This window comes from Tachypleus tridentatus, chromosome 9 (genome assembly GCF_004210375.1).
Source record: "Tachypleus tridentatus isolate NWPU-2018 chromosome 9, ASM421037v1, whole genome shotgun sequence".
Classification (NCBI taxonomy): Eukaryota; Metazoa; Arthropoda; class Merostomata; order Xiphosura; family Limulidae; genus Tachypleus; species Tachypleus tridentatus.
In genome coordinates this window covers 149927952-149950526 of record NC_134833.1, presented here as the reverse complement: position 1 = coordinate 149950526, position 22575 = coordinate 149927952, and the positions used below count along the sequence as shown (strand labels likewise).

The following is a 22575-nucleotide window of genomic DNA, read 5'->3' as shown; positions in this document are numbered from 1 at the left end:
AATTTTGAATGCAATTCATTAATGAATAGAACAGATATATAATATACAGTTTTGTATTCGCATTAAAAATACGGAGAAACATGATTTAAAGGATTTTATTTAGATTTCGTACACTGTTGCATCCTTACAGTTTGCACTTGGATGAAAAGTGTGGTCTAAGTTACACGTGAAAAGTTATTGAACAAAACAGCTTGGTTTTGAGCAATCATTTTGCGCATCCCTACGTTAAAACTCACGTGATCTGTCGGTTTAAAATATTTACCACATGTAAAGATGAGTTGTTTTAGTTTTGTAATTCGGATTAAAGGTGGTTGATATTGAGAAACTAAACTATATGGGTAAAGCACGTGCAGATACATTTGTATTCAGATGAAGCAGCTTTGATTAGCAGTTTCGAAATGACATTTTTAAAAGAAACATACAGGTAGAAAAGTATTGTTCATTTCTCACCTTTAAGCTCAAATTAGTTAAATTTTAAAGAAATTTTCCTGATTATTAATAGCATTTAACGTTACGTGCTATTTACTTCAGTGATTAGTGTAGTGTTTGTAGCATTTGTCCCTCTTGCATACGGAAATGACAAAAAAAACCTAAATTTTGTAACTACAAATGAAGTTATAATAGGCGTTTTAGAAATAAAACTACCACCATATAGTTTAAAGAACCAGGATTGGTTAATGATAAAACCTATTCCGTATAATAGAGTTGCGATCTCTTGGCTAATGTTAATAATTTTCGAGTGTAACTTTCTTATTGAGGTTGTTTAGTATATTGATTGATATTTTGTTTTACCCACTATCATGCCATTAATTCAGTAAAACCGCAGCCTAGCAAACTAATGAATAAATATTTACTATAAACGTCTTACCAACTAAGTGTAGCTACCATATTTGTAGCTAATATTGAGTCTATTTCTTTCAGTCTCATAATTAATGCATTCTCTTTTCACACCCAAGGTGTTTTATTTATTAAATTAACAGTTTAATTCAACACTTAGAGGAAAATTATTTTCAATAATGTCTGGTGTTGTGCAATCTTTAATATTTACCGTTTATTTAAAAACAAGTTTCATAACTAAGCTGAAGTATTTAATTATAAATACATACTCAGTGAAAAAGTTAAACAATATAACAATATACTACAACAATTACTGAAACGAAACAAAGAAATAACAATTAATCGGAAGCGTTTAATGAAGTAAGATACACAGAAACAGTGACTGAGTTTTATAAACCGGTAATTTAAATTAGCAACTTAGTTTGTTTGTTTTCGAATGTCGCGAAAAGAAACTCAAGGACTATGTGCGATAACCATTCATAATTTAGTAGGGTAAGACTAGAAAGAAGGCAGCTAGTGATCACCACCTACTGCCAAATCTTGGGCTATTCTTTTACCAACGAATAGTAGGATTGACCGTCAAAGTCTAACGCCCCCACGGCTGAAACGGCTAGCATGTTTAGTGCGATGGGCATTTAAACCCGTGACCCTAAGATTAAGAGTCGAACGCTTTAACCCACCTGGTCATGCCGGGCTATATTAGGTACTTGAAAAACTACCTAAAACAAAATAAAGGTTTGAATGAAATGTAATATTAGATATTTACAATTGTAGAGCAGCAAGAACTTTTATCACCAGTTTAATAAATAAACCAGATTTAATTGAATAAATAATTGAAACAACAGGAATATTAAATAAATAGAAAAGTTTATTATAGGAATTGTTTATATAGAATAATGTTAGATTTACCACTAGTTAATATAATAATAATGTTAAGTTTACAACTAGTTGATATAATAATAATGTTAGGTTTACCACTAGTTGATATAATAATAATGTTAGGTTTACCACTAGTTGATATAATAATAATGTTAGGTTTACCACTAGTTGATATAATAATAATGTTACGTTTACCACCAGTTGATATAATAATAATGTTAGGTTTACCACTAGTTGATATAATAATAATGTTAGATTTACCACTAGTTGATATAATAATAATGTTAGGTTTACCACTAGTTGATACAATAATAATGTTAGGTTTAAACTAGTTGATTTTATAATAATGTTAGGTTTATCACCAGTTGATATAATAATAATGTTAGGTTTACCACCAGTTGATATAATAATAATGTTAGGTTTACCACCAGTTGATATAATAATAATGTTAGGTTTACCACTAGTTGATATAATAATAATGTTAGATTTACCACTTGTTGATATAATAATAATGTTAGGTTTAAACTAGTTGATTTTATAATAATGTTAGGTTTACCACAAGTTGATATAATAATAATGTTAGGTTTACCACCAGTTGATATAATAATAATGAGGTTTACCACCAGTTGATATAATAATAATGTTAGGTTTACCACTAGTTGATATAATAATAATGTTAGGTTTAAACTAGTTGATTTTATAATAATGTTAGTTTTACCACCAGTTGATATAATAATAATGTTAGGTTTACCACCAGTTGATATAATAATAATGTTAGGTTTACAACTAGTTGATATGATGATATTAGGTTTACCACCAGTTAATATAAAGTTATTCCAGCCGTAAGTATAGCTTACATCTTTAGTGTATTCTAGTTAAATCAAACTTTAATGAACAAAAATAAGACATTAAACATTATTAACAAACCTGAACAAGCAGACAAACAGTCTGCTATTGTTTCATATCGGTTTCCGTTCCCGCCACAACCACCGAAATTAAATTTCTTACACTGGTGGCTTTCGGGATCGTAGTAATATCTTGGTATAATAGCTTCACAAGGTCCTGTAACAGGTGGAGACTGGCAGTCTTTATCCAGACCTGTGAAGAATAAAGTGATCATTCCCTCTTGAAGTTGGTTTGGTTGTTTTTTTTTTAATTTCACGCAAAGCTACACAAGGGCTATCTGCACTAGTCGTCCCAAATTTAACAGTGAAATACTAGAGGAAGGCAACTAGTGATCGCCACCCACGGCCGCCAACTATTGGGCTAACGAATAATGGGATGGACCGTTATATCATAACACCCACATGGCTAATAAGGCGAGCATGTTTGGTGCCACTGGGATTCGAACCCGCGACCCTAAGATTGCGAGTCGAACGTCTTAACACACCTTGCTTTGCCTGACCACCCTCTCCTACTAGGTAAGGCCCGACATGGCCAAGAGTAGCCCAAGAGTTGGCGGTGGGGGGTGATGACTAGCTGCCTTCCCTCTCGTCTTACACTGCTAAATTAAGGACGGCTAGCGCAGATAACACTCGTTTAGCTTTGTGCGAAATTTAAAAGAAACTTTCGTTTCAGTTATACAATCATGAAAAACAAGACTGTTACTAACTGGATTTAAGTCATTGACATCTTATAATCCATTAGAGAACAGCTTTTTTTTACTAGTCCTCTCCATCTTTATGACTGACAGACTGTAAGACATCTTCACCAACATCCAAGATGGTACAGTTTTAAGTTCTCTCATAATTGTACTTATTAACCTCACCTATATCTGTTTCACATAGATGATTTAACAATTTTCACATTCTCTAACTGTGTTAACTGAAACTATCATATATTCTCAGTGATTTTGTTCTGCTGCACATTAACTACAAACAAATTTTGAATGCAATTCATTAATGAATAGAACAGATATATAATATACAGTTTGTGTATTCGCATTAAAAATACGGAGAAACATGATTTAAAGGATTTTATTTAGATTTCGTACACTGTTGCATCCTTACAGTTTGCACTTGGATGAAAAGTGTGGACTAAGTTAGACGTGAAGAGTTATTGAACAAAAACAGCTTGGTTTTGAGCAATCATTTTTGCGCATCCCTACGTTCAAACTCACGTGATCTGTCGGTTTAAAATATTTACCACATGTAAAGGTGAGTTGTTTTTAGTTTTGTAATTCGGATTAAAGGTGGTTGATATTGAGAAACTAAACTATATGGGTAAAGCACGTGCAGATACATTTGTATTGGTTAGATCAAGCAACTTAGATTAGCAGTTTCGAGATGACTTTTTTAAAAGAAACATACAGGTAGAAAAGTATTGTTCATTTCTCACCTTTAAGCTCAAATTAGTTAAATTTTAAAGAAATTTTCCTGATTATTAATAGCATTTAACGTTACGTGCTATTTACTTCAGTGATTAGTGTAAATAATAGTGTTTGTAGCATTTGTCCCTCTTGCATACGGGAAATGACAAAAAAACTGTGTATCTAAATTCCTTGGCGTAACTACTAATGAAGTTATAATAGGCGTTTTAGAAATAAAAACTACCACCATATAGTTTAAAGAACCAGGATTGGTTAATGATAAAAACCTATTCCGTATAATAGAGTTGCGATCTCTTGGCTAATGTTAATAATTTTCGAGTGTAACTTTCTTATTGAGGTTGTTTAGTATATTGATTGATATTTTGTTTTACCCACTATCATGCCATTAATTCAGTAAAAACCGCAGCCTAGCAAACTAATGAATAAATATTTGCTATAAACGCCTTACCAATAAAGTGTAGCTACCATATTTGTAGCTAATATTGAGTCTATTTCTTTCAGTCTCATAATTAATCCATTCTCTTTTCACACCCAAGGTGTTTTATTTATTAAATTAACAGTTTAATTCAACACTTAGAGGGAAAATTATTTTCAATAATGTCTGGTGTTGTGCAATCTTTAATATTTACCGTTTATTTAAAAACAAGTTTCATAACTAAGCTGAAGTATTTAATTATAAATACATACTCAGTGAAAAAGTTAAACAATATATCAATATACTACAACAATTACTGAAACGAATTAAAGAAATAACAATGAATCGGAAGCGTTTAATGAAGTAAGATACACAGAAACAGTGACTGAGTTTTATAAACCGGTAATTTAAATTAGCAACTTAGTTTGTTTGTTTTCGAATGTCGCGAAAAGAAACTCAAGGACTATGTGCGATAACCATTCATAATTTAGTAGGGTTAGACTAGAAAGAAGGCAGCTAGTGATCACCGCCTACTGCCAAATCTTGGGCTATTCTTTTACCAACGAATAGTGGGATTGACCGTTAAAGTCTAACGCCCCCACGGCTGAAACGGCTAGCATGTTTAGTGCGATGGGCATTTAAACCCGTGACCCTAAGATTACCCGTCGAACGCTTTAACCCACCTGGTCATGCCGGGCTATATTAGCTACTTGAAAAACTACCTAAAACAAAATAAAGGTTTGAATGAAATGTAATATTAGATATTTACAATTGTAGAGCAGCAAGAACTTTTATCACCAGTTTAATAAATAAACCAGATTTAATTCAATAAATAATTGAAACAACAGGAATATTAAATAAATAGAAAAGTTTATTATAGGAATTGTTTATATAGAATAATGTTAGGTTTACCACTAGTTGATATAATAATAATGTTAGGTTTACCACTAGTTGATATAATAATAATGTTAGGTTTACCACTAGTTGATATAATAATAATGTTACGTTTACCACCAGTTGATATAATAATAATGTTAAGTTTACCACTAGTTGAAATAATAATAATGTTAGATTTACCACTAGTTGATATAATAATAATGTTAGGTTTACCACTAGTTGATACAATAATAATGTTAGGTTTAAACTAGTTGATTTTATAATAATGTTAGGTTTATCACCAGTTGATATAATAATAATGTTAGGTTTACCACTAGTTGATATAATAATAATGTTAGGTTTACCACTAGTTGATATAATAATAATGTTAGGTTTAAACTAGTTGATTTTATAATAATGTTAGGTTTACCACCACTTGATATAATAATAATGTTAGGTTTACCACCAGTTGATATAATAATAATGTTAGGTTTACCACTAGTTGATATAATAATAATGTTAGGTTTACCACAAGTTGATATAATAATAATGTTAGATTTACCACTTGTTGATATAATAATAATGTTAGGTTTAAACTAGTTGATTTTATAATAATGTTAGGTTTACCACAAGTTGATATAATAATAATGTTAGGTTTACCTCCAGTTGATATAATAATAATTTTAGGTTTACCACCAGTTGATATAATAATAATGTTAGGTTTACCACTAGTTGATATAATAATAATGTCAGGTTTAAACTAGTTGATTTTATAATAATGTTAGTTTTACCACCAGTTGATATAATAATAATGTTAGGTTTACCACCAGTTGACATAATAATAATGTTAGATTTACAACTAGTTGATATGATGATATTAGGTTTACCACCAGTTAATATAAAGTTATTCCAGCCGTAAGTATAGCTTACATCTTTAGTGTATTCTAGTTAAATCAAAGTTTAATGAACAACAATAAGACATTAAACATTATTAACAAACCTGAACAAGCAGACAAACAGTCTGCTATTGTTTCATATCGGTTTCCGTTCCCGCCACAACCACCGAAATTAAATTTCTTACACTGGTGGCTTTCGGGATCGTAGTAATATCTTGGTATAATAGCTTCACAAGGTCCTGTAACAGGTGGAGACTGGCAGTCTTTATCCAGACCTGTGAAGAATAAAGTGATCATTCCCTCTTGAAGTTGGTTTGGTTGTTTTTTTTTTTAATTTCACGCAAAGCTACACAAGGGCTATCTGCACTAGTCGTCCCAAATTTAACAGTGAAATACTAGAGGGAAGGCAACTAGTGATCGCCACCCACGGCCGCCAACCATTGGGCTAACGAATAATGGGATGGACCGTTATATCATAACACCCACATGGCTAATAAGGCGAGCATGTTTGGTGCCACTGGGATTCGAACCCGCGACCCTAAGATTGCGAGTCGAACGTCTTAACACACCTTGCTTTGCCTGACCACCCTCTCCTACTAGGTAAGGCCCGACATGGCCAAGAGTAGCCCAAGAGTTGGCGGTGGGGGTGATGACTAGCTGCCTTCCCTCTCGTCTTACACTGCTAAATTAAGGACGGCTAGCGCAGATAACACTCGTTTAGCTTTGTGCGAAATTTAAAAGAAACTTTCGTTTCAGTTATACAATCATGAAAAACAAGACTGTTACTAACTGGATTTAAATCATTGACATCTTATAATCCATTAGAGAACAGCTTTTTTTACTAGTCCTCTCCATCTTTATGACTGACAGACTGTAAGACATCTTCACCTACATCCAAGATGGTACAGTTTTAAGTTCTCTCATAATTGTACTTATTAACCTCACCTATATCTGTTTCACATAGATGATTTAACAATTTTCACTTTCTCTAACTGTGTTAACTGAAACTATCATATATTCTCAGTGATTTTGTTCTGCTGCACATTAACTACAAACAAATTTTGAATGCAATTCATTAATGAATAGAACAGATATATAATATACAGTTTTGTATTCGCATTAAAAATACGGAGAAACATGATTTAAAGGATTTTATTTAGATTTCGTACACTGTTGCATCCTTACAGTTTGCACTTGGATGAAAAGTGTGGTCTAAGTTACACGTGAAGGTTATTGAACAAAACAGCTTGGTTTTGAGCAATCATTTTGCGCATCCCTACGTTCAAACTCACGTGATCTGTCGGTTTAAAATATTTACCACATGTAAAGGTGAGTTGTTTTAGTTTTGTAATTCGGATTAAAGGTGGTTGATATTGAGAAACTAAACTATATGGGTAAAGCACGTGCAGATACATTTGTATTCAGATCAAGCAACTTTGATTAGCAGTTTCGAGATGACTTTTTTAAAAGAAACATACAGGTAGAAAAGTATTGTTCATTTCTCACCTTTAAGCTCAAATTAGTTAAATTTTAAAGAAATTTTCCTGATTATTAATAGCATTTAACGTTACGTGCTATTTACTTCAGTGATTAGTATACAAAACCTATTTTGTATAATAGAATTGCGATCTCTTGGCTAATGTTAATAATTTTCGAGTGTAACTTTCTTATTGAGGTTGTTTAGTATATTGATTGATATTTTGTTTTACCCACTATCATGCCATTAATTCAGTAAAAACCGCAGCCTAGCAAACTAATGAATAAATATTTACTATAAACGTCTTACCAACTAAGTGTAGCTACCATATTTGTAGCTAATATTGAGTCTATTTCTTTCAGTCTCATAATTAATCCATTCTCTTTTCACACCCAAGGTGTTTTATTTATTAAATTAACAGTTTAATTCAACACTTAGAGGGTAAATTATTTTCAATAATGTCTGGTGTTGTGCAATCTTTAATATTTACCGTTTATTTAAAACAAGTTTCATAACTAAGCTGAAGTATTTAATTATAAATACATACTCAGTGAAAAAGTTAAACAATATAACAATATACTACAACAATTACTGAAACGAAACAAAGAAATAACAATGAATCGGAAGCGTTTAATGAAGTAAGATACACAGAAACAGTGACTGAGTTTTATAAACCGGTAATTTAAATTAGCAACTTAGTTTGTTTGTTTTCGAATGTCGCGAAAAGAAACTCAAGGACTATGTGCGCTAACCATTCATAATTTAGTAGGGTAAGACTAGAGGGAAGGCAGCTAGTGATCACCACCTACTGCCAAATCTTGGGCTATTCTTTTACCAACGAATAGTGGGATTGACCGTCAAAGTCTAACGCCCCACGGCTGAAACGGCTAGCATGTTTAGTGCGATGGGCATTTCAACCCGTGACCCTAAGATTACGAGTCGAACGCTTTAACCCACCTGGTCATGCCGGGCTATATTAGCTACTTGAAAAAACTACCTAAAACAAAATAAAGGTTTGAATGAAATGTAATATTAGATATTTACAATTGTAGAGCAGCAAGAACTTTTATCACCAGTTTAATAAATAAACCAGATTTAATTGAATAAATAATTGAAACAACAGGAATATTAAATAAATAGAAAAGTTTATTATAGGAAGTGTTTATATAGAATAATGTTAGGTTTACCACTAGTTGATATAATAATAATGTTAGGTTTACCACCAGTTGATATAATAATAATGTTAGGTTTACCACTAGTTGATATAATAATAATGTTAGGTTTACCACTAGTTGATATAATAATAATGTTAGGTTTACCACTAGTTGATATAATAATAATGTTAGGTTTACCACCAGTTGATATAATAATAATGTTAGGTTTACCACCAGTTGATATAATAATAATGTTAGGTTTACCACTAGTTGATATAATAATAATGTTAGGTTTACCACTAGTTGATATAATAATAATGTTAGGTTTAAACCAGTTGATATTATAATAATGTTAGGTTTACCACCAGTTGATATAATAATAATGTTAGGTTTACCACCAGTTGATATAATAATAATGTTAGGTTTACCACTAGTTGATATAATAATAATGTTAGGTTTAAACCAGTTGATATAATAATAATGTTAGGTTTACCACCAGTTGATATAATAATAATGTTAGGTTTAAACCAGTTGATTTTATAATAATGTTAGGTTTACCACAAGTTGATATAATAATAATGTTAGGTTTACCTCAGTTGATATAATAATAATTTTAGGTTTACCACCAGTTGATATAATAATAATGTTAGGTTTACCACTAGTTGATATAATAATAATGTTAGGTTTAAACTAGTTGATTTTATAATAATGTTAGGTTTTACCACCAGTTGATATAATAATAATGTTAGGTTTACCACCAGTTGACATAATAATAATGTTAGGTTTACAACTAGTTGATATGATGATATTAGGTTTACCACCAGTTAATATAAAGTTATTCCAGCCGTAAGTATAGCTTACATCTTTAGTGTATTCTAGTTAAATCAAAGTTTAATGAACAACAATAAGACATTAAACATTATTAACAAACCTGAACAAGCAGACAAACAGTCTGCTATTGTTTCATATCGGTTTCCGTTCCCGCCACAACCACCGAAATTAAATTTCTTACACTGGTGGCTTTCGGGATCGTAGTAATATCTTGGTATAATAGCTTCACAAGGTCCTGTAACAGGTGGAGCCTGGCAGTCTTTATCCAGACCTGTGAAGTATAAAGTGATCATTCCCTCTTGAAGTTGGTTTGGTTGTTTTTTTTTAATTTCACGCAAAGCTACACAAGGGCTATCTGCACTAGTCGTCCCAAATTTAACAGTGAAATACTAGAGGGAAGGCAACTAGTGATCGCCACCCACGGCCGCCAACTATTGGGCTAACGAATAATGGGATGGACCGTTATATCATAACACCCACATGGCTAATAAGGCGAGCATGTTTGGTGCCACTGGGATTCGAACCCGCGACCCTAAGATTGCGAGTCGAACGTCTTAACACACCTTGCTTTGCCTGACCACCCTCTCCTACTAGGTAAGGCCCGACATGGCCAAGAGTAGCCCAAGAGTTGGCGGTGGGGGTGATGACTAGCTGCCTTCCCTCTCGTCTTACACTGCTAAATTAAGGACGGCTAGCGCAGATAACACTCGTTTAGCTTTGTGCGAAATTTAAAAGAAACTTTCGTTTCAGTTATACAATCATGAAAACAAGACTGTTACTAACTGGATTTAAATCATTGACATCTTATAATCCATTAGAGAACAGCTTTTTTTACTAGTCCTCTCCATCTTTATGACTGACAGACTGTAAGACATCTTCACCTACATCCAAGATGGTACAGTTTTAAGTTCTCTCATAATTGTACTTATTAACCTCACCTATATCTGTTTCACATAGATGATTTAACAATTTTCACATTCTCTAACTGTGTTAACTGAAACTATCATATATTCTCAGTGATTTTGTTCTGCTGCACATTAACTACAAACAAATTTTGAATGCAATTCATTAATGAATAGAACAGATATATAATATACAGTTTTTGTATTCGCATTAAAAATACGGAGAAACATGATTTAAAGGATTTTATTTAGATTTCGTACACTGTTGCATCCTTACAGTTTGCACTTGGATGAAAAGTGTGGACTAAGTTACACGTGAAGAGTTATTGAACAAAAACAGCTTGGTTTTGAGCAATCATTTCTGCGCATTCCTACGTTAAAACTCACGTGATCTGTCGGCCTAAAATATTTACCACATGTAAAGGTGAGTTGTTTTAGTTTTGTAATTCGGATTAAAGGTGGTTGATATTGAGAAACTAAACTATATGGGTAAAGCACGTGCAGATACATTTGTATTGGTTAGATCAAGCAACTTAGATTAGCAGTTTCGAGATGACTTTTTTAAAAGAAACATACAGGTAGAAAAGTATTGTTCATTTCTCACCTTTAAGCTCAAATTAGTTAAATTTTAAAGAAATTTTCCTGATTATTAATAGCATTTAACGTTACGTGCTATTTACTTCAGTGATTAGTGTAAATAATAGTGTTTGTAGCATTTGTCCCTCTTGCATACGGGAAATGACAAAAAAACTGTGTATCTAAATTCCTTGGCGTAACTACAAATGAAGTTATAATAGGCGTTTTAGAAATAAAAACTACCACCATATAGTTTAAAGAACCAGGATTGGTTAATGATAAAAACCTATTCCGTATAATAGAGTTGCGATCTCTTGGCTAATGTTAATAATTTTCGAGTGTAACTTTCTTATTGAGGTTGTTTAGTATATTGATTGATATTTTGTTTTACCCACTATCATGCCATTAATTCAGTAAAAACCGCAGCCTAGCAAACTAATGAATAAATATTTGCTATAAACGCCTTACCAATAAAGTGTAGCTACCATATTTGTAGCTAATATTGAGTCTATTTCTTTCAGTCTCATAATTAATCCATTCTCTTTTCACACCCAAGGTGTTTTATTTATTAAATTAACAGTTTAATTCAACACTTAGAGGGAAAATTATTTTCAATAATGTCTGGTGTTGTGCAATCTTTAATATTTACCGTTTATTTAAAAACAAGTTTCATAACTAAGCTGAAGTATTTAATTATAAATACATACTCAGTGAAAAAGTTAAACAATATATCAATATACTACAACAATTACTGAAACGAAACAAAGAAATAACAATGAATCGGAAGCGTTTAATGAAGTAAGATACACAGAAACAGTGACTGAGTTTTATAAACCGGTAATTTAAATTAGCAACTTAGTTTGTTTGTTTTCGAATGTCGCGAAAAGAAACTCAAAGACTATGTGCGCTAACCATTCATAATTTAGTAGGGTAAGACTAGAAAGAAGGCAGCTAGTTATCACCGCCTACTGCCAAATCTTGGGCTATTCTTTTACCAACGAATAGTGGGATTGACCGTTAAAGTCTAACGCCCCCACGGCTGAAACGGCTAGCATGTTTAGTGCGATGGGCATTTAAACCCGTGACCCTAAGATTACGAGTCGAACGCTTTAACCCACCTGGTCATGCCGGGCTATATTAGCTACTTGAAAAACTACCTAAAACAAAATAAAGGTTTGAATGAAATGTAATATTAGATATTTACAATTGTAGAGCAGCAAGAACTTTTATCACCAGTTTAATAAATAAACCAGATTTAATTGAATAAATAATTGAAACAACAGGAATATTAAATAAATAGAAAAGTTTATTATAGGAAGTGTTTATATAGAATAATGTTAGGTTTACCACTAGTTGATATAATAATAATGTTAGGTTTACAACTAGTTGATATAATAATAATGTTAGGTTTACCACTAGTTGATATAATAATAATGTTAGGTTTACCACTAGTTGATATAATAATAATGTTAGGTTTATCACCAGTTGATATAATAATAATGTTAGGTTTAAACTAGTTGATTTTATAATAATGTTAGGTTTATCACCAGTTGATATAATAATAATGTTAGGTTTACCACTAGTTGATATAATAATAATGTTAGGTTTACCACTAGTTGATATAATAATGTTAGGTTTACCACTAGTTGATATAATAATAATGTTAGGTTTAAACTAGTTGATTTTATAATAATGTTAGGTTTACAACTAGTTGATATAATAATAATGTTAGGTTTACCACTAGTTGATATAATAATAATGTTAGGTTTACCACCAGTTGATATAATAATAATTGATATAATAATAATGTTAGGTTTACCACTTATAATAATAATGTTAGGTTTACCACCAGTTGATATAATAATAATGTTAGATTTACCACTTGTTGATATAATAATAATGTTATGTTTAAACAAGTTGATTTTATAATAATGTTAGGTTTACCACCAGTTGATATAATAATAATGTTAGGTTTACCTCCAGTTGATGTAATAATAATTTTAGGTTTACCACCAGTTGATATATTAATAATGTTAGGTTTAGTTGATATAATAATAATGTTAGGTTTAAACTAGTTGATTTTATAATAATGTTAGGTTTACCACCAGTTGATATAATAATAATGTTAGGTTTACCACTAGTTGATATAATAATAATGTTGGTTTATTGATATAATAATAATGTTAGATTTACCACTTGTTGATATAATAATAATGTTAGGTTTATCACCAGTTGATATAATAATAATGTTAGGTTTACAACTAGTTGATATAATAATAATGTTAGGTTTACCACTAGTTGATATAATAATAATGTTAGGTTTAAACTAGTTGATTTTATAATAATTTTAGGTTTACCACCAGTTGATATAATAATAATGTTAGTTTTACCACCAGTTGATATAATAATAATGTTAGGTTTACCACTAGTTGATATAATAATAATGTTAGGTTTACCACCAGTTGATATAATAATAATGTTAGATTTACCACTTGTTGATATAATAATAATGTTATGTTTAAACTAGTTGATTTTATAATAATGTTAGGTTTACCACCAGTTGATATAATAATAATGTTAGGTTTACCTCCAGTTGATATAATAATAATTTTAGGTTTACCACCAGTTGATATATTAATAATGTTAGGTTTACCACTAGTTGATATAATAATAATGTTAGGTTTAAACTAGTTGATTTTATAATAATGTTAGTTTTACCACCAGTTGATATAATAATAATGTTAGGTTTACCACTAGTTGATATAATAATAATGTTAGGTTTACCACCAGTTGATATAATAATAATGTTAGATTTACCACTTGTTGATATAATAATAATGTTAGGTTTAAACTAGTTGATTTTATAATAATGTTAGGTTTACCACAAGTTGATATAATAATAATGTTAGGTTTACCTTTAGTTGATATAATAATAATTTTAGGTTTACCACCAGTTGATATAATAATAATGTTAGGTTTACCACTAGTTGATATAATAATAATGTTAGGTTTAAACTAGTTGATTTTATAATAATGTTAGTTTTACCACCAGTTGATATAATAATAATGTTAGGTTTACCACCAGTTGACATAATAATAATGTTAGGTTTACAACTAGTTGATATGATGATATTAGGTTTACCACCAGTTAATATAAAGTTATTCCAGCCGTAAGTATAGCTTACATCTTTAGAGTATTCTAGTTAAATCAAAGTTTAGTGAACAACAATAAGACATTAAACATTATTAACAAACCTGAACAAGCAGACAAACAGTCTGCTATTGTTTCATATCGGTTTCCGTTCCCGCCACAACCACCGAAATAAATTTCTTACACTGGTGGCTTTCGGAATCGTAGTAATATCTTGGTATAATAGCTTCACAAGGTCCTGTAACAGGTGGAGACTGGCAGTCTTTATCCAGACCTGTGAAAGTGTAAAGTGTTCATTCCCTCTTCAAGTTGGTTTGGTTGTTTTTTTTTTAATTTCACGCAAAGCTACACAAGGGCTATCTGCACTAGTCGTCCCAAATTTAACAGTGAAATACTAGAGGGAAGGCAACTAGTGATCGCCACCCACGGCCGCCAACTATTGGGCTAACGAATAATGGGATGGACCGTTATATCATAACACCCACATGGCTAATAGGGCGAGCATGTTTGGTGCCACTGGGATTCGAACCCGCGACCCTAAGATTGCGAGTCGAACGTCTTAACACACCTTGCTTTGCCTGACCACCCTCTCCTACTAGGTAAGGCCCGGCATGGCCAAGAGTAGCCCAAGAGTTGGCGGTGGGTGGTGATGACTAGCTGCCTTCCCTCTAGTCTTACACTGCTAAATTAGGGACGGCTAGCCCAGATACCTTGGAGTAGTTTTGTGCGAATTTCAAAAACAAACCTACTAGGTACATTAAATTTAGAATACCTTAGGATACATAAAAACTGTTTTATACACTATATTGAAAAGTGAAAGTTTTAAACCTAACATCAGTTTACGTCCACAGTTAGAATATTTTTAACAATTATTTTCCAGGTAATTCTACCATATGAAACATTGTGTGCTACATATCCTGACATCGAAATTCTAAAGCTGTACTCAAAAACAAATCAATTTATTTTATGAAATAAAAATGAAATAGCATAATTATAAACATGATTTTCCTCATGATCGTTACAAACAACAAACAACTCCTACCTGTTGTTACTGACAAGTTACCCAGTGTTATCCCCAGTAGAACAACTAATGTTATCTCTTTACACATATTTACCTTCGTTAGTTGAAAACTGACAAACACAGACTAAGTCGTAACTAATCATGGACGCTTTTATATAAAACTTCTCATCAAGTGACATTGACAAATAATCTAACCTTCACGCGACTTTCAGGACTTGTATAAGTTCGGAAAAACTAGAAACTTTAACTTTTGTTATAATGTACTGAACCGGTTTTATTAAACTTAAAACAAAATAAACTTAGCAATAAATTAACACGAAATAAAAATAAAATAACTTATCTAACAACAAGTGAGTTTTCTCATGTTCCATGCAGACAGTTCTCACAGAACACGTCACAAACATATAACCACACCTGTGGCTACTGACAAATTGAAAATGTGACGTCACTACTAGAACAACCAATAGTTTTCTTTATACGCCTGTCTCGTGTATTACTCAAAATCTAAGTTTGAATCGTGAGTCTAAATCCGTAATTAGATTTCAAAATGGTCAAGAGATGACTGAACTACAAGCTGAACGTTTGTGCTTTAAATATGACTACACGAGTCCAAAATATATATTTTCTGTTCTTTGGTCTCTGACACCATAAAACCGTCAGTGTTTAATTCACAACCTATGTCTGAGTGTATTGGTCACATTATAATCACATCAAGTATCATGTGAATCCGCTGAGAAAACAGCGGACGATTGAAAAGTGTTTGAAAGATGAAGAAAGAATGAACGAAGATGGACCAATAGAAAAACAGATATGCAGTGACGTCATTCCGTCACAATTGTTATCGCAACGAACTGACTGGTTAAACAATGATAAAATTACATCTGTATCTTTACGGTTTAATTATGACAGTTGAATCTAGTATTACAAAGGATACTATTAATTATGACAGTTGAATCTAGTATTAGAAAAATTCTATTAATTATGACAGTTGAATCTAGTATCAGAAAAATTCTATTAATTATGACAGTTGAATCTAGTATTACAAAGAATACTATTTATTATGACAGTTGAATCTAGTGTTATAAAGAATACTATTAATTACGACAGTTGAATCTAGTATTACAAAGGATACTATTAATTATGACAGTTGAATCTAGTATTACAAAGGATACTATTAATTATGACAGTTGAATCTGTTATTACAAAGGATACTATTAATTATGACATTTAAATCTAGTTTTACAAAGGATACTATTAATTATGACAGTTGAATCTAGTATTACAAAGGATACTATTAATTATGACAGTTGAATCTAGTATTACAAAGGATACTATTAATTATGACAGTTGAATCTAGTATTACAAAGGATACTATTAATTATGACAGTTGAATCTAGTATTACAAAGGATACTATTAATTATGACAGTTGAATCTAGTATTACAAAGGATACTATTAATTATGACAGTTGAATCTAGTATTACAAAGGATACTATTAATTATGACAGTTGAATCTAGTATTACAAAGGACACTATTAATCATGACAGTTGAATCTTGTATTACAAAGGATACTATTAATTATGACAGTTGAATCTAGTATTACAAAGGATACTATTAATTATGACAGTTGAATCTAGTATTACAAAGGATACTATTAATATGACAGTTGAATCTAGTATTACAAAGGATACTATTAATTATGACAGTTGAATCTAGTATTACAAAGGATACTATTAATTATGACAGTTGAATCTGGTATTACAAAGGATACTATTAATTATGACAGTTGAATCTAGTATTACAAAGGATAGTATTAATTATGACAGTTGAATCTAGTATTACAAAGGATACTATTAATTATGACAGTTGAATCTAGTATTACAAAGGATACTATTAATTATAACAGTTGAATCTGGCTATACAAAGGATACTCTTAGAACTAGAGTTGCAAAATTACTTGTTTCTGATATCAAAAACACGTTCCTTGTATATAATCATGAGATAACCCTAGTTGTACTAAAAACATATAAAAGTAACACAATAATTTCTGAAAGAGACATAGAATGACAGGGTTTAATATAATAAATAAAAACAATTGTATGGATAATATTGGTACATATATAGAACAGTGAATTAAAATCAGTTGTATAAACCCTCCTTACCTGAACAGTGAATGAACAAATTAATATTTTACTGTCTTATCATATGTTAACATATTTTACTCTCCCACTGAAAGTGTATAAAACTGTAATACACTTCAGCTCTGTTACTGATGATACCAGAAGGAAGCAAATGTATTTAGTTTTAAACTTTATTGTTAAAAGCTGTTATTTTAAAACAAGTTCTCGTGAACTCACAACCAAAATTTTGTCATTATTTATCAATGAGATTAAATATAGCAATACAGATGACAACAATAGGCAAGTTTCAACTGTATATTTATTGTTTAAAAGACTATCTGTAGGTGTATTATCTTGTTTTGAAAATAGCTAACAGAACTCTATACGTTTAATAATAAATGGTAATTTAAACTCAACAAACCTATGTTTAAATTATAAATATTTGACGATGGCTGATGAAATTTAAAATAGAATAAAGATTTGTTCAAGGACCCAACCAATGTTGGGTTTTGCCTCTTCCGTTTCTATTTTCAAATGTCTTATCTCGATATCACAATCTAGGGTGTACGTGACAAAGTTTGGAGTACATTACAAGTGTTCAGCAATGTGTCCGAGAGTCTAACCAGCATCACGTGAAACTTTTGTGACGAATCATCTGTTCTACTGACAACTATCTACGTTTGTAAGGCCGTTCTATCAAAACAATACTTAACATATAGTTTTAAAGACTGTTTTTGTCAAGGTTTATTTGTGGATTACTATTATAATAATTTTTTCAAGGATATATCAGTGATATATGCTAACTGAGTAACTTTTATTACAGTTATTTCAAACCTTAAATTTGATCAGTATGTTCATTCAATCAGAACACTTACCACATACCCTTGATACAAGTATATGTGAATTATAATGAATGATATGTATTCTAACCCTAACTCATTCAGTTGTTAACAGGATCAGTGAGGTGTTACCATAGTGTTGATGTTTACATTGTGTAATGGTATGGAACAATTATTGTTATAAACAACAAAGAACGACAAGGATCGTTTTTGTCTCAACATCTTCACACAGAACTCTGTATTTATATAAAAAAACTCATCTCTAGGTTTTATATACCATACAGTTTATATATCTGTAAATTAATTCAATAATACAAGCCACTGACACAAACAAATTCATATGGACTCTAAACTATAACCTAAATAACCGTTACTTTGTTTCACTGTAAATAAACAAGTTTGGGTCTAATAACAATGCACTATGTGGTGCTAACAACATTGTGCTATTAATAACATCTTACTCCTTTGGTATTAACTATAATGTTATACCTTGTGACACGACTATACATTTACTGGTATTAATAATATTAATGTATAACTACTGGACAAAATGTTTTCATAATGTTCCATGTTAATGTTATTGTCTACATTCTTGGAACATTTGTTAATTAAATGTCTGATTAGTAACAGAGAAGGTGGTCGGACAAACATGTACGACTTGTTAAACTAGTCTATAACAGTAATGAACTAACTGGTGTTAACAATACGATGCTGTTATTCAGCAGGTGATCAAACGATCCTGTCCTTTTCGTATTGGTTTTCATTACTTTTAACCGAGTAAATAAATTCGTCACAATGTTCCTATTTTCAATTATAATTGTCACATAGCTTGACACTGAAATTCTAAGGTTTTAATAAAAATAAAATAGCATAATTAACACTATGTGATATATTTTTCCATATCTTCAGAAACAACTCCTACCTGTTGTTACTGACAAGTTACACAGTGATATCCCCAGTAGAACAACTAATGTTACCTCTTTACACATATTTGTGTTCGTTAGTCGAAAACTGATAAACAAAGACTAAGTCACAACTAACCACGGACGCTTCTATATAAAACTTCTCACCAAGTGACATTGACAAATAATCTAGCGTTCACGTGACTTTCCGGAGTTGTGAAACTGTGAGCTGTACTACAGTACGTCTGTACTTCAAATTCTCAGAGTCAATCCATAAACAGTCAAGTCGAGGTTGAACTTTCAGTGTTTTGAACTACTGGAAGTTAACTTAGATTGTTTACAATCGTGTTATTACACCGTGGAGATTAAAATGTTATAACATTTGTTTATTTTTATAAGTTTTACATTTTCTACAAAGAAACACTTTAATGAGATATAATGTAAACTGTTTTGTCAAAATGTACTTTCAGGTTTTTCGTTAACACTAATTTGTTTATTTTATTTAATTATAAAATTCAGGTAAAACCGGTTTCGTAAAACATTGTAAAAGTAACTTTCTTCTGTAGTTAGTTAAGTATGTTAAGTCAGGTGAACGTTTGTTTTATTGGGAGAATGAATGAACGTCCAATTAACAGCTGGTATTTGATTGTTCTTTACTGATAAATTTCACGTAAGTTGTATATTGAGGCCTGAGAATTAACTTTATTAACAACTGTAGCTCCGTAACGTAAGCTTATTTTACTTTATTAATAACTTCAGTTGAACTATACTCACATGTAATTTATGTTAAGGAACTACAATTCTTTTTTAAATTCAAATCAAACCAATTCAGTCCATCATTATATAAATGAAAGTTCTAGATTTTTAGAGGTCACTGAAGGCTGGAATGTCACATGAAGGTTGAACAACTGGAGAATGTCACTTGTAGAGAAGTTTAATATACATGTTCCCGTAGTAACTTGATACGTATTTTGTCTCCGTCAATTCTAGAGTAACGGATATATCAAAAATGTTGTTCTGTTATAATGTTATTATTTTTATATAAATCCATTAACGAAGTTTTTCATAGTGTTTTCGAGTCTTTATATCAAGATATTTGAGGTGGAAATGTTTCATATCACAAAACTACCAAGAAAAATAACATCTTTAGAATACCCTAATTATAGATATTAACTGAATATAAGCTTTAACTTTTAAATTATATATAAGAAATATGGAAAAATATGTCAGGTTTTATGTGTGGACTGGATTCTTTGCTGTAAGTGTCTGTGACTTGTTGGTGATAAATTTCAACCATAAATAATCAGCATACACTCCACTTGTTGTAAAATATATTATTAAAACGTGTCAAACATATATACATATGTTCGTTACACTGTTGGTAATCACGGTTGAATCCAGATATTTAAATAATTATATTATTTTTTCTGTGATAATTCACACAGGCTCGTTTATTCACTTTACAACGGGATAGAAACAATGTCTCTCCAGGTTTTGGTCAAAGAGACCTTGAAAGTTTCTTGTTTCAAATTGAGAACTTAGATACGTCAGGAAACTTTAATATTAAACTGAGAAGGTAATTTGGTAATTATAACAATTAGTTTTCAAGATGAAAAATTACACATTGTTCCAAAGAAGAATGCCGTCGGTGTTTGGGTAAGAAAAGTTCATACCCTGGATGGTCAGGTTCTCTGTGACCTCTTTCTCCTCCCCGTACCTATGTTCTTGACGGATTGGTATTTATAACTGTGGAACTGAATATTATTTGATCCTTTTCAGGGCAATGTCCATGTATTGTGGTTCGTATGTAGTGGTTATTTTATTCTATCAGCAGAATGTCAAGTTTGTTGGTGGCATTTTTTAATACATATATAAATAAACTATATATTTATTATTATTATTATTTGAAGTTTATATTATTTCTTTTTATTTATTTTTATATTTAAAATATAAGTTAACTGGGGAGAGATATTTAGGACTAGCTTCATCATGTATGAGGTACCTGTCTAGTTTGCATAGTAATTCGTTTTCATCCAATTCTTATTAAAGTACATTATTGTAATATGTAGAAGTCTATCTGGTATGGTTGGCAGGTGGTATAGTTCTTGGAACTCTGTATGCAGTTATGAGGAGTGTGTTTTGGATTGTTTCTAGTTTAGTTTTAATTATTTTATCACTTACAGTTATCCATGCTGGAGCTGCATAATCTATTACAGGTCTAATATATGTTTTATTGATTTTAGTAACGTTATCTGTAGATGCTCCACTGTTTTTACCAGTTGGACTCCTAGCATAGTTAGTTCTTCGCCAGACTTTATTTTTAATTTCGTTCACATGATTGATCCAAGTTAGTTTAGAATAATAGGTTAAACCTAAAAATTTTGCCGATGGGGCAATCTGGAGTAGAATGCCATTCATATATAATTGTGGCTGTTGTTTTTTTGTGTTTTGTAAATTTCCTAAACAATACGAGTTGTGTTTTTGTTTTGTTTATTTTTATTCTATATTTTTGACAGTATTAACTTATTCTATTTAGTTGTTGTTATATGTTAGTGGCTGGTATTGTGGGTGTTGCGGCACTTTTCCAGACTGCCACATCATCTGGGAACTGTGAAGAGAATCCATGATTTGGATCCCTCAGTGGCATATTGTTTACATACATGATGAAGAGTATAGCGCTAACCACCCTCCCTGAGGGACACCAGCTTCAGGAGTAAAGTACTCAGAAAATGTTCATCACTTAATGGCGTCGTGGCTTAGTTGGTTAAAGCACCTGTCTAGTAAACAGGAGATCGCGAGTTCGATTCTCGCCGGTGCCTAGAAAAAGTTTATCAAATTTACTTTATTGTTTCGAACATTGTTTGTTTTTGAATTTCGCGCGAAAGTACTCTAGGACTATCTGGGCTCGCCGTCCGTTAATTTAACACCGTAACATTAGAGGGAAGGCAATTTGTCATCTCTACCCAGCGCAAACTCTTTAGGTGTTCTTTAAACAACGAATAGTGGGATTGGGCGTTTCATTATAACGCTCCTATGGCTGAAAGAGCGAGCATATTTGATGCGACAGGGATTCGAACTCGCGACCCTCAGATTACGAGTCGAAAGTCTAAACCACCTGGCCGTGCAGAGTCTGTTCCAAAGAATTCGGCGCTATGTTCATAAAATGTACGTCTTATTAAAAAGAAACGGTTCTATTTCAATAAACAATGTGAACCACATTTTTCAGTTGAACACAACAAACAAACATTTTTCAAAAACTGAAAATATAAAAGAACATACTTATAGAAAAAGAAACAAGTTTGGCTGAAGACAAAAACAAATGACGATATTTTTCATGTAAAGAAAATTTACAACAATGTAAAAACTTCTT

At 31.3% G+C, this 22575-nt stretch overlaps 1 protein-coding gene and 1 non-coding gene across 2 annotated transcripts; one reads left to right on the top strand and one right to left on the bottom strand.

Moving 5' to 3' along the window:
* Positions 1-2596: 2596 nt before the first annotated feature.
* Positions 2597-15432, bottom strand: LOC143227523 (carboxypeptidase inhibitor SmCI-like). Its single transcript, XM_076458964.1, has 5 exons — positions 15366-15432; positions 14428-14502; positions 9795-9965; positions 6337-6507; positions 2597-2814 (listed from the first exon to the last, which is right to left on the bottom strand). Exons 1-5 carry the CDS (start codon positions 15430-15432, stop codon positions 2597-2599), a joined length of 702 nt encoding a protein of 233 aa, XP_076315079.1.
* A 6518-nt stretch (positions 15433-21950) lies between these two features.
* Positions 21951-22024, top strand: TRNAT-AGU (transfer RNA threonine (anticodon AGU)). Its single transcript has one exon. It is a non-coding gene; the product is annotated as a tRNA-Thr (tRNA).
* Positions 22025-22575: the final 551 nt, after the last annotated feature.

Coding starts and splice junctions, on each gene's coding strand:
- LOC143227523 (XM_076458964.1), bottom strand. CDS start 15,432: ATGTGTAAAGAGATAACATTAGTTGTTCTACTGGGGATAACACTGGGT. Junction 14,503..15,365: donor TAACTTGTCAGTAACAACAG/GTAGGAGTTGTT, acceptor CACCAGTGTAAG/AAATTTATTTCGGTGGTTGT. Junction 9,966..14,427: donor CTGTTTGTCTGCTTGTTCAG/GTTTGTTAATAA, acceptor TATACTTCACAG/GTCTGGATAAAGACTGCCAG.